General features: G+C 38.3%; 1 protein-coding gene across 1 annotated transcript; it reads left to right on the top strand.

Annotated features, from left to right (window-relative positions):
* Positions 1 to 86: 86 nt before the first annotated feature.
* LOC134752181 (gastrula zinc finger protein XlCGF49.1-like) lies at positions 87 to 11,710 on the top strand. Its single transcript, XM_063687793.1, has 5 exons — positions 87 to 256; positions 3,929 to 4,039; positions 6,183 to 6,373; positions 9,933 to 10,123; positions 11,244 to 11,710. The coding sequence occupies exons 2-5, from the start codon at positions 3,945 to 3,947 to the stop codon at positions 11,349 to 11,351; spliced, it is 585 nt and encodes a 194-aa protein (XP_063543863.1). The 5' UTR covers positions 87 to 256; positions 3,929 to 3,944; the 3' UTR covers positions 11,352 to 11,710.
* The last annotated feature ends 2,453 nt before the right edge of the window (positions 11,711 to 14,163 follow it).

Genomic DNA, 14,163 nt, shown 5'->3' with positions numbered 1-14,163 from the left:
TAAAATCTCAATTTGAATAGTAGTTTCACTGTTGCAATTTAGTAGATTGCTATGAATTTTACATGGCAACAAAATCTGTCCACTTGACATACACATGACAGCAAATTATTGAATTTTTCTTTTGAAGAAATCAAAATAAACTTAGAAACAAGAATTACAAGTTAAATTCTGCTGTTTAAACAAAGTTTAGAACCGATATACCTAATTTATTGGTTATCGCTGTTATTGGAACGATTTATATTAAGTTGTTGACCTTGTAAGTATGCAATTAATTATAAAAAACATGGATGTTTTTTTTTTCATATTGCCATTAACATGGTCGTTTTTTCGTGGCAGGCGTTTTACCAATTTTGGTAACTGGTAATATAAGTTTATTAATTTATTGTTCATTGTACTTTATTGTGTAGCTTGGTGACGTGTTTTTATGCTAGAATTCTAAATATTAGCTATTTTATATGAATTAAATATTTGTAAGTATATTTTCATGATAGCTGTACAATGGATGATAAAATTAATGTTTCAAACATGATTATGTTGCCTTCAATTACTATGATTTATTAAAAAAAGTTTATTATTTGATCATTAAATAAAACTGACTACAACATTTTATGATGATGACCATACATTTACAAGATCATTGTCAGATGATACAGAGATTATATTGATACAAGCCTCTGCCTGTGATTATCTCTGTTAAAAAATCGATCAAAACATACAACCCCATTTTCAGGGTTCTGTACCCAAAGGGTAAAAACAGGACCCTATTACTAAGACTCCACTGTCCTGCTGTCCGTCTGTCTGTCACTCACGAACCGTGATAGCTAGACAGTTGAAATTTTCACAGATGATCTATTTCTGTTGCCGCTATAACAACAAAAACTAAAAAGTATGGAACCCTCGGTGGGCTAGTCCGACTCGCATTTATTATTAAATATGAATGCACAGGCAGCTTAAAATAGCTGATACGTGCATATCAATGTCCTGCACTTGTGTTCCGTCCATTCATACAATGTTTGTCGAGTCTGTTTTTAAAGGAGTTAACTGAAGGCGCACTGATTACGGATTCGGGCAAACTGTTCCACATTTGACTGGTTTTTTAATATTTTCATTCTACTTGGTGACCATAAGGGCTTGAAACATCCTAATGTTTTCCATAATTGACTTTTTTGTACAATAAAGCATATACATACATACTTGTTATGTTGTTGTTGTTGTCCTATGGCACCCCAGAGGTGCAAAGGGCCTTCACAAGCTCGTGCCACGCCTTCCTATCTTCAGTGACCGTTCTGGCCTCGCTCCAGCTCAACTCGACTGCTCGTTGCTTACTCATGACGGACCGTTGCCAAGAGCAACAGGGTGCCCGGACGGCTTCCAACCGAAAGCAATGCTTGCGTTATTCGTTTCCCCACACACTTACGTACACCCCCCACATATTATTTAATTTCATAAATAATTATTGTAACCAAGTACAGTTTTATGTAATTACTTAGATTTAATTTAAAGAAAGAGTAGTATGCCGTGACCGATGTCAATAAAAATACCAAATAACATATATGACAAAGAACTTTATTATTATTATGTTTAAATTAAGAATTTGACATGTTTTGTTTTTTTTTTCCTAATACTTGACAAGAAATGTAAAAAATTTAATTTGAGGTCGAAATAAATGGCTATTTTATTTTATTTTATTTTAATATAATAATAATAAGAGTGGGGTGTCAGAGCTATATGCTCGCAGGGTGGAAGTGAAATATGCATAAGACGCGAGTTGGCACAGTGGCTGTGAGTGTTTACAGCCACTGGGTAGAAAGCGGTGCACACCTCTCCACACCCTGAGCCACTCACGAGGTCGGTATGGGAGAGTAAGGTGCTACACGGGCGGTTCTACAAGGCCCTCATGGGACCTGATGTAGACCTGCTCGCGTCGGTGAACTGGTTACGATTCGGGGACCTCTTCAGAGAAACCGAGGGTTTTGCCTGTGCAATTGCGGACGAAGTTATGATGACGAACAACTATCGGAAATATATCCTGAAGGACGGTACGGTCGACATTTGTCGGGCATGCCGCCGTCCCGGAGAGTCACTCAGGCATATCATTTCCGGTTGTTCTCATCTTGCTAACGGCGAGTACTTGCACAGACATAATCTCGTAGCCAGGATTATTCACCAGCAGCTTGCTCTTCTATACGGCCTTGTGGACCGCGAAGTACCGTACTACAAGTATTTACCTGTGCCAGTTCTCGAGAATGGTCGCGCCACGCTCTATTGGGATCGATCTATCATCACTGACAGGACTATTGTAGCCAATAAGCCTGACATTGTGATAATAGATCGATCGCAGCGCCGGGCCGTGCTCGTCGACATCACCATCCCCCATGATGAGAATCTCGTGAAAGCCGAGAAGGACAAGTCCAGTAAGTACCTAGACTTGGCTCACGAGATAACCGCCATTTGGGATGTTGATTCGACGATCATTGTCCCGATAGTCGTTTCAGCGAACGGTCTCATAGCGAAGAGTCTCGACCAACACCTTGAGAGACTCTCGCTAGGTGGTTGGATCAAGGGTCAGATGCAGAAGGCGGTGATCTTGGACACGGCGCGGATAGTCCGCCGGTTCCTCTCTCTGCGGCCCTGACCACCGGCAGCTTGGGCCCTGCCCCGCTGCTGGCGGCACCCTAGGTTAGGTTTTTTATAATTTGTTTATATGTATTTTGTATTGTTTTGTAAGTATTTTTATATTTTACTTTTATATGCATATTATAAAAAACCTAACATGAGAAAAATAATAAATAAAGAGAATAATAATAAAAGACGTTTATTCAAGAAGTTGTAACATAGGTACATAATAAAAGTACACGATAATGCTTACAAACTAATTGAAAGGGAAGGTGGCTCAGCTGATGTCTGTGCCAAAAAGGCAAGGCAAATATAAAGAAAGATAAAATATATTTGCAATATGATAAATACAGCCCCACCAACCCACCACGCAAAACACGCGCAATTTTACGACGTCGAGTTGCAGAAACCAAGCCCGCTAATACCTACACTACCGCTCATAACTATTTAGGCAATCGTAATTTTTCCCATACAATTGTATACAAAATCGACTTTTAGAATTATACCGCTAAGTCGCAGTCGGGTAACAGTTTTTTGTGCAGTTTACTTTTTAATTCAATAGACATATCGAGCTTCAAAATGATGTGCAGAATATTCGTGTACATTGCCTATTTACCAAATGGCAAGCGTAAAAAAATCCATCAATCGTTTTCCAGTACAAAATCGTTTTATTTTGTATGAACTAGTACGTAAGCGTTTTTTAAATCGTTGCATAAAGTAAACTCTAAATTTTAAAGGATGTCTTTGGCAACAATTTGAGGCTCAATATATTTACCTAAATAAAAATTCAATCCAACATGCAAGAGAGTCATTTGCCTGCGATCGAACAGTATGATTCTGAAAATAAATTTTGTATACAATTTGTATGGTGAAAATTGCGGGTGCCTAAATACTTTCGAGCGGTAGTGTATACAGCAATATAAAAAAATAAAAATAGCCTTTATTTCTGAAGTTTTGTAACACTGATAGTCTATCTACTAAAAAATATACCTTATTATTCTGTACAATTATATATATATTACTATTTACTATTTTCTAGTTCGCATCGACAACTTCAGCTTGTCCTCTGACATAGGCCTCTTCCAAGTCCTTACAGGCAACGCGGTCTCTTGCTTTCCTGGGCCAGTCCACTCCGCCTATCCTTTTAAAGTCATCCGACCATCTACGAGTAGGCTTTCCTCTCTTCCTTTTGTGCCCCCTTGGGTACCACTCAATAAGGTCTTTTGTCCACTTTTCTAGCCCTTCTCTGATGATGTGGACACTCTCAATATACATGATTTTAGTTGCTCATTTAATAAATGATTGTTTTCAGACATGTGCAATCAACGATGGAGCCAGGCCTAGCAGTTGAGGAGATAGTGATCAAACCAGAGGTCATCCTCATCTCGGACGACGAAACTGATTTCAACGAGGAGCCACAAAAGTAAGCTGCTTTAGATTATTGATTTCCTCTGTGCATGAATTTTGTTTTTGTTTATGTAAGGATAGGTTTATTCTTTCTACAAACCAAAAGCCTTCATCAAAACAACTTCGGTAGTTGAGTTAAAAAAAGAATATATATATATATATATATATATATATATATATATATATATATATATATATATATATATATATATATATATATATATATATATATATAAAATTTATGCGTGTGTTTTGTAAATTGTAATTGTATGTCACTAACCTTATTTAATTTAAAGTTTTGTTGTACCTACTAACACTATATGGATTAAAATGATTCGTAATAAATAATTCACATATTTCTGAGGATCTATGTATATATAGAGGTAGGCCTTCATGATATTATCATCTCACTTGAATCTGGAGCAGGCCAAATGTGGAAGTACTTAGGGCCGTATCATACTGGCAATTTATCATACGCGCAACGAGTTTGCCGCGAGCGCACAACGATCTCGCGGTGAGCGTGCAACGCTTTCGCTGCGTACGAAAATACATTGCGTGCTCGCGGTAATCCCAGTACCTATCGTACGCAGCGTAATCGTTACTCACACCGCGCTCGCCTCGCTTTCAACTCGCTCGCAAATCGCCAGTGTGATAGAAAACAAAAAATCACAGCTTTTATAACACCACTAGCAGTTGTAGATTTTAAGTGTTGTGTTCCAGATAGTGAATAAATTAGTTAGAGCTCCAAAGGATATTACCTTTAACCCAGTGGTTTTCAGCTGGTGGTCTTCAGACCCTGAGGCACAGAATAACTAATAGTGCTACCGTACAGAAAGGACACTTCCTACTAAACCGAATAATGTTGTCCCTTTCTAATGTATTGCACTATCCCTTTCGGCTATTTAGGGTTGTCAAAATTCAATTCATTATTTTATCTGTGGTCGTGTACGCAAAGGGACGTCAAGTTGTGCCAAACCTAATAATTGCTCGGAGCAATGCCGAACGGAGTCGAATTTGTCCGAAAGGAGGAGTGTCTCCCCACTGCCTGAGGTCCCTGTCAACTGAAGTAGGCTGAACAGGACAACCCATTTTGACTTTATTCTATAAAACGTCCAAACAGGGTATGCCATGGCAAGTAATTAATTTTGTTGTCTTTTTTAGGATTCCGTACCCAAAGGGTACAAAACGGGACCCTATTACTAACACTCCGCTGTCCGTCTGTCCGTCCGTCTGTCCGTCTGTCTGTCCGTCTGTCTGTCTGTCCGTCTGTCTGTCACCAGGCTGTATCTCATCAACCGTGATAGCTAGACAGTTGAAATTTTCACACATTATGTATTTCTGTTGCCGCTATAACAACAAATACTAAAAAGTATGGAACCCTCGGTGGGCGAGTCCGACTCGCACTTGTCCGGTATTTACGACTATATAAAAGTCTTTTTTACTACTCGAATTTCTTACTAAAAGGTTAATAGCCTATATCGGACAAAGCAATCAGTGTTTACCACTTTATTGACCTCTCCCTTGAGTAGGGAACTATGATAGCACCCATGAGGCTGACATGTTCACCTAGAGTGTCCAAAGCCTCCATAAAAACCAGATAAAAAAAAAAACCACTGCTATAACACGTCAAAAACTGAATTTTGACTATCATGGCTATGATAAAGAGAAAGATAGTTTATTTTTCAAGTAGGCATATTATAGTGCGCCTATGAACGTCAAATAAAGCTTAAAGCTACACCGGCTCTAACTCTACACCTCTGCCCGATAAGATTTAATCCCTCCTAAACTGGAGGAGGATATCCCAATATGGGACCGGCAACAAACTACTACTACAATAAACTAAGACAGCCATTCTCAAAGTATGCTCCGCGGAACTCTAGGGCTCCGCAAAGCCTCTGCGGGGGCTCCGCGAGAAGCTTGTAATAATAATAAGAGAAAAAAACCAGCTCTTCTATAGGTATATCTGGTCCACAGTGACAACCAAAGAAAATTATTTGGGGTCCGTTAAATATTTCGGTTTCCAAAAGGGTTCCGTCACCAAAAAAGTTTGAGAATCGCTGAACTAAGAGATCATAGGTAGGCTGAATTAGTAGGCTAGCGGGCCGTAGCTTGGAGAACCCTACCATTTGCTTGTTTGTCACCATGTTTTTCTTTTTCAGAAAACGCCGACGGCGCGTAGTAAAAAAATCCCCCCACCCCTGCGAAGACTGTGACAAGATCTTCCAAACTGGATACGAGCTCAAAAAACATAAGCGAACGCACACAGGAGAACGGCCGTATATGTGTACCACGTGTGGGAAAACCTACACACAGCTCGGCCATCTTAGTATTCACGCACTCACGCATCAAGGTATACATTACTACTAGTTACTTACACTACATACGCTCTTGCACTGGTGCGTCGCGCTGTTACTAGTGCGTCGCGCTCTGTTACTAGTGCGTCGCGCTCTGTTACTAGTGCGTCGCGCTCTGTTACTATTGTGTCTCTGTTACTAGTGCGTCGCGCTCTAAAACCAGCTACTTCCTTTGTCTATTGACACAGTATAGAAATCTGTTAAACGGGCTATGAGCTGAAGAAACATAAGCGAACGCACACAGGAGAACGGCTGTATATGTGTACCACGTGTGGTAAAACCTACACACAGCTCGGCCATCTTAGTATCCACGCACTCACGCATCAAGGTATACATTACTACTAGTTACTTACACTACATACGCTCTTGCACTGGTGCGTCGCGCTGTTACTAGTGAGTCGCGCTCCGTTACTAGTGCGTCGCGCTCCGTTACTAGTGCGTCGCGCTCTGTTACTATTGTGTCTCTGTTACTAGTGCGTCGCGCTCTGTCACTAGTGCATCACACTCTGACACTAGTGCGTCGCGCTCTGTTACTATTGTGTCTCTGTTACTAGTGCGTCGCGCTGTGTCACTAGTACATCACACTCTGATACCAGTGCGTCGCGCTCTAAAATTAGCTACTTCCTTTGTCTATTGACACAGTATAGAAATCTGTCAAACGGGCTATGAGGAGGAGAATGGTGTACCACATGTGGTAAAACCTACACACAGCTCGGCCATCTTAGTATCCACGCACTCACGCATCAAGGTATACATTACTACTAGTTACTTACTTAGATACTCGCGTCGCGCTCTGTCACTAGTGCGTCGCCATCTGTTACTAGTGCATCATGCTCTGTTACTAGTGCATAGCCCTCTGTATAGTTTTTTTGTCAATTCACATTTTGTTTTTTTTTTTTTAAATGGCGGAGCCATGGAGGTTCACGTGTTCTACAAAAATACTCACAGTTGTTGTTGTTGTTGTTGTTGTGTTGTTCTTGCTCACAGAGCCACTTCGTTATTAAGAGTCCCCGGCAAGCTCGGCCGAATTTAACCTTCCCATACAAACAGAGTTTCGTTCGCATTTTAAAACTACGTGTTGGATTGTAATGAAACTTTGCACATACAATGACATGAGGTATATCTAGGTCTGTAATAAGTTTATATAGCTCCAGTTTATAAAAGAAACGAAATAGAGCAAAAAATGGATTGTTTTGTATGAAAAACTTATATTCACTGTATTTTTAACCGACTTCAATTTCATAGCAGGAGGAGGTTCTGTATTCGGTTGTGGCTATTTTTTTTATTTTTTTTTATGTATGCTCACCGATTATTTCGAGACCCGTGGTCCGATTTGCGTAATTTTTTTTTTGTTCGAAAAGAGCTACTTCCAAGTTGGTCCCATATTAATCTGGTTCTGATCTGATGATGGGATCCCTGAGGAATTGAGGGAACTCCTCAAATTTTAAAGGCACATGTATGGTGATTTGTGTGTTTTCATAAGCAACTTGAGCATTTTCTCTCGAAAACGACCAATTTGATGAAGTGGACCTGATGATGATGATTGTTTTGAAGATAGTGATGATGATTTTTTTAATGTAGGATGTTCAGCGATTACTCCGAGACCCGTGGTCCGACTTGAACAATTCTTTTTTTTGTTTGAAAGGAACTACCTCTAAGGTGGTCCCACATTAATCTGGTGCTGTTCTGATGATGGGATCCATGAGGAATTGAGGGAACTCCTCAATTTTTAAAGGCACATGTATGGTGATTTGGGTGTTTTCTTAAGCAACTCGAGCATTTTCTCTTGAAAACCACCAATTTGATGAAGTCGAGCTGATGATGATGATTGTTTTGATGATAATGATTTCAGCGATTACTCCAGCACCTATGATCCGATTTGAGTCATTCTTTTTCTGTTTGAAAGAAGTTACCTCCAAGGAGTTTTCGTAACATTTTTGGTTTTGATCTGATGATGGAATCCGTGAGGAATTGAGGGAACTCCTCAATTTTTAAAGGCACGTGTATGGTGATTTCGGTGTTTTCTAAAGTAACTCAAGCACTTCCTCCCAAAAACCACCAATTTGATGTAGTGCAACTGTAGCCTAACCACGAGTTTGACACTAAATATTCGCTAGCGTCTTCGTAACTTACTTTGTACACTAATATGCCAGTACGAGCGAGATGCATAAACAATAAGTTACGCACACGATAGCGAATATATCAATGTCAAACTCGTGGTAAGGCTACTGATGATCAAGACCAGCGACGAAATGTGAAACTTCCCTCGTATGTGTATTATGATTTTTGATGTAGGTAGTGTTGGAAACAACCAAAGAGACTGAGAGGTGAGGGGTAGGTGTGAGAGGTGAAACACGATTATGTTTTTCATTCATGCGTCACGCTCTTAACAATGTCTTAAAACTAAAAATGGAAAAATAAAAACTTTTATAAAAAAAAGATAAACCGACTTCAAAAAGGATGAAATAAAATATTATCCTTTTTAGGGTTCCGTGTTTAAGTATATGCGTTACCAACTGATATGTTTGAAGTCGGTGCCAAGCCAAGTAGTAACAATACCAGTCAAAAATGATCAGCTTTATGTATATAAATCCCATTACAACTGTGCAAATATTATAGACGTGAAAGTAATTCTGCCTGCCTCTTTGTTACCTTTTCATGGCTAAACAACTGAACCGCTTTAGCTGAAGCATAGCATGAAGGTTCCTTGAATTGTTTTATATTTTGAAATGTAGTCCTCTGGATAAACGACAGAAAATAACTCAGTCCCAATCCCACACTTGCGTTCTATGGACTGTTCAAGAATTAGTAAGAAATGCTCTTTAAAAAATACGACGACAAATAAACGCATTAGATTTACACTAATGTGCCGACAAGCATGGTACGAACTGCGCCAAGAAGTGTGTTCTTAAATACCTACAGAAGTTCGTTTATTGTCGTCGTGTAACGCTGCGTCTTACATAGGCGAACACTCGCAAACGCGAAGCGACGCGACGCGGCGCGGCGCGGCGCGGCCGGCCCAAGGCGGTCGCGTTCGCAAAGAGATCGCCCACGTAGGACACTTCTATAGGTATCAAAGGATTCATTAAGGCGCCATGCCGCGCCGCTTAGCGTTCGCGTGTTGTTCGTCTACGTAGTACGCTGCGTTAGGCAATCTAACGTACTTACATACTTATATAGCCGCAGCCTTATCGAATTGCACCAAAATCACTATGAATATATGGTTCAAAATTTGGCTTGGCACCGACTTCAAACATATCAGTTGGTAACGCATATACTTAAACACGGAACCCTAAAAAGGATAATATTTTATTTCATCCTTTTTGAAGTCGGTTTATCTTTTTTTTATAAAAGTTTTTTTTAATTATGGTATCTGAAGCTACATGAACTAATTACAGGCATAGATATACCTTATCAAGTAAGTACAAAGTTTCAGAGCAATCTCGCTAGTAGTTTTAAAATCAGAGCGTAACTACGTTTGTATGGAGAACCGAGCTTGCCGGGGACTTTTAATATTGTCACAAACAATTTGAAATTGGAAAACTTTCTTTGCAGGCATAAAGAACTTCAATTGCCACGAGTGCGGCGCGTCGTTCTACAGGAAAGCTGACCTCGACCGGCACGAGAAGATTCACACAGGGGACAAACCACACGAGTGCGAAATATGCTCAAAGAGTTTTGTGCAAAAGAATAATCTGGTCATGCACCTGAAGATGCATTCGGGGGAGAAGCCACATGAATGCCAAGTGAGTCCTAAAGATATTACTACTTACTTACAATACACACACACGGCGTAGCGATAAATTATTTTGTATTCCCTTTACTAAAAAGAAATACAAATCAAACTCCTTTCTGATAAGAGCTTGCAGATTTAATAATGATATTTTCTCAAAAATTGATATATTTAATGACTCCTTGTCTAAATTTAAACGTCAAGTACTTTTGGTTTTAAATAAACAAACGAATTAAATACACTGTAACTGTACACTTAATTGCAAATTTAATGTATAAAAATAGTTTTATCTTCATTAATTTAGCCCCTGTCCTAATTCGACCCTCGTTGTTAATCTTTAAGTTTAGTTATCCCGTATTTTGTTTTTCTTTAATGAGCTATTAAGTGGTGGCAACTGTCCTGGTTTATGAATTATGTATGAGACACTAGTTATAAGAAACATGTACCGTTTGTGCCCAAATAAACATTAAAACATTAAATACTTACTTACTCCGTTGGCTCAGCGACCTAAAATGAGACTTGGCCTCCGACACAAGACAGCGCCACTTTTCTCGATCCTGTGCGACGTCTCGCCAATTGGTGACTCTAAGGTATTGGTGCGCTAAGGATATTAATACAGGATATTTTTTAAAAGTGTATTGTATGACGATGTATAATTACTACAATTAAAATATATTCTATTCTATTCTATACACACTAAAACCGCCAAAACTGTAATGAACCTTTCTTACCTATAAATTTATTTAGTTTATAATAATTACGTGCAAATCTTTTATTTACAAATTTATATGCAGAGGTGCTAAGCTAATAGTATGTATGTATGTATGTATGTAAACACTTTATTGTACATAAGACAGATAGTAGTTTTAATAGAATAGTTTTGCTGACTATACATTAACTATGCCCGCGAGTGATAATATTATAAAATAAATAAATAAAATGCTTTTATTTCAAACGAGTCAGTCCATACACACATTAAAATTACAAATAAAAATAAATAAAATAAAATAAAAATTCAATGACAAATAAAAATTACAAATAAATTACAAATTATTACTAGCTATTATTTACATACAATTTATACAAATATTTATACAAATACATTATGTTAATATAAGTTTTTTGTTAACCAGGTGTGTAAAAAGAGGTTCCTGACGCGGAGTAAGCTGGTCCTACATTCGAAACGGCACGAAAAAGATAAGAAAATCAAAAAGGAATTCCTCGAGCAGATGATGGTATAAATATTTAAGACATATTAATGTTAAGATTGGTCCTTAGATAGATTTTTTACCAGTTATTGATCTCTTTATTATTTCTTTTGGTGAATATGAAATAAAATCAACGACAAAGAGGTACTGATACTACAGAGAAATAAGTAAGCATAGAGTGCTTACTCCATACTAGAGATGCAACGAATAGTGGCTTGGCCGAATACCTAATATTCGGCGGAGCCATCGGCCGAATAGTCCAATATTCGGCCGCCGAATATTCGGCTAGAATTTTTACCTAAAACGAAGTAAATTCGAACGCGCGAGTGCGTGCGCTGTGCAAGTTGCAACTTGTTTCTCGCTGTAGGCATTGTAATGTGGCAAAATGTTCAATTTCCGTGGTTTAGCAGTAACGATTTGGTTTACTGCGAAATAAACGCATATTGCTTGTGTCAGCGACAACCTACATGCATAGAGTAACTTATACTAGAGCGGTACTGTCATAGTAAATTTTGTAACCCCAGTAAATTCACTGCCATCTGTCGACACACTTTAAAACTAAAATTGAAGATTTGTAAAAATACGATAAAATGTATTTAAATATAGATAAATGTTTTTTTTTATTTGCATTAATTATTTTGATGATTTTGACCCATGTTCTTTCACTGATATGCGTTAAAATTGTTAAATAAGAAACGAAACCGTCAACGCCATCTATACGACTGTAGGCAAAACTAGTAGCGCCCTCTGAACGAGAATCAAATTTTCTTTATTTTCGAGGCACGTTTTTTCCTTAGACTGTATCCATCTATTACGGAGTTATATCTATTTTTGCTACATGTCATGTACATGTCATGTCATGTCATGTAGGTAAATGTGTGTGTGCGCCTAACCCTAAACGCCTACGCCGTCACTCTGCTCCACTCCGAAGGTACTGGAAATACCAAACCTTCAGTACCTTGGAGCATGTCTTTGATAGAAATTGCGCTTATTCTGCACGCAGTGCGTATTGAATTGCGGACATTGCGGTGCGTTAGTTTTCGTCGTGTGTGTAAAAAATATGTTTGTAGCTAGTTTTATCATTTTGACATTATAAAGGTAGTCTGATAATATGTGCCATTTTCAACCAAAAGGGTACTTATTGTCGCTTGTCAGTAAGGGGCTATTTCCATATAGCTTTAATTAGAAATCAACTTTATCAACAAGCGACAATGTGGTACCTTTTGGTTGAAAACGTCACATATTGATTTTAATAATTGATCATTTGTAGTTTGTTACTTTTCTACCCCTCTTTTACCGTTATCTACGTGTTAACGTACTATTCGGTATTCGGCCGAATACTATGCCACTATTCGGTATTTGGCCGAATACTATGCCACTATTCGGTATTCGGCCGAATAGTGAAATTGTGGCCGAATAGGCCGGATACCGAATATTGACCGAATATTCGTTGCATCTCTACTCTATACATCAGTTTTGTTACCAAAACGCTTATTAAATTCGTAGTCGACATCTAGCGTCAAGTAGCGGATTTATCAGTACCGCTACTTCGACGTCAGCGACGTCATAGTGACGTAATAATGACGTCGCTGACGTCATAATGACGTGTAAATGCTACCTGGGTTGACACTAGATGTCACGAGTGTCGCTACTGACGAAAAGTGTAATGCTCAACAATTTACAACTAATATTACAAGCAGGAGTTGAGGAGTTCCGGTTAATCCGGTTATAATATTAGCTGAAAATTGTTGAGCATTAGACTTTTCGTTCGTCGCGACATCTATTGTGTTGAAATTGAACGAAATTGCTCGTGGTAAATAAGCGTCCTTTCTTTGTGGAGTATTTATAGTTTTATATTTACTACTCTACGGTGAAATAATGAATAATAAGGAAACTGGATTATTTTATACAAGGCCTATTTCCCCCTCTGGGTTATAAGATCTGGCAATCGCTTTCGTAAATGAGTGCCTGCGCCAATTGTTGGATTAAGTTGCCAAACGGACCCCGGGATCTACATCACAAAGAGGACCTAGGTGTAGAATTGTAATTAAATTATTATGTACTTAAATGAAAATGGCTGTATTTTATTTTTATATGAAATAAGGCGTTTCACATACTGACACTATGGCAAATGCATGTATATGCCCTTTAAAGAGAATTGCAAAAGTGAATATATTACGATACAAGTGCGAAAAATAGGAAATTCGCAAACACAACGTTTTACACTACATAATATGGCTCTTTAAATCTTTGACATATTTTCGCCGCTGTAATAGTACATTACGATACAAGTGCGAAAAATAGGAAATTCGCAATGAGTGGCGATAAATTAAAGCACGACCGAGGGGAGTGTTTTAAATCGACACGAGTTACCTACCTAATTACCTAAACGCGAATGATTCGTGAGTGCGAATTACCTATACGTACAGTACAACGTTTTACACTACATAATATGGCTCTTTAAATTTTCGACATAGTTACGTAATGTCATAGAGTAACTTATACTAGAGCGTTACTGTCATAGTAAATTTTGTAACCCCAGTAAATTCACTGCCATCTGTCGACACACTTTAAAACTAAAAATGAAGATTTATAAAAATACGATAACATGTATTTAAATATAGATAAATGATTTTTTTTATTTGCATTAATTATTTTTATGATTTTGACCCATGTTCTTTCACTGATATGCGTTAAAATTGTTAAATAACAAACGAAACCGTCAACGCCATCTATACGACTGTAGGCCAAAACTAGTAGCGCCCTCTGAGCGAGAATCAAATTTTCTTGATTTTCGAGGCACGTTTTTTCCTTAGACTGTATCCATCTATTACGGAGTTATATC

The sequence above is a fragment of the Cydia strobilella genome, chromosome 24, assembly GCF_947568885.1.
Source record: "Cydia strobilella chromosome 24, ilCydStro3.1, whole genome shotgun sequence".
Classification (NCBI taxonomy): domain Eukaryota; kingdom Metazoa; phylum Arthropoda; class Insecta; order Lepidoptera; family Tortricidae; genus Cydia; species Cydia strobilella.
Note: the sequence above shows the minus strand (reverse complement) of the source record. Positions and strands in the feature narration are given on the sequence as shown.

Coding starts and splice junctions, on each gene's coding strand:
- LOC134752181 (XM_063687793.1), top strand. CDS start 3,945: ATGGAGCCAGGCCTAGCAGTTGAGGAGATAGTGATCAAACCAGAGGTC. Junction 4,040..6,182: donor TTCAACGAGGAGCCACAAAA/GTAAGCTGCTTT, acceptor TTTCTTTTTCAG/AAAACGCCGACGGCGCGTAG. Junction 10,124..11,243: donor AGAAGCCACATGAATGCCAA/GTGAGTCCTAAA, acceptor TTTGTTAACCAG/GTGTGTAAAAAGAGGTTCCT.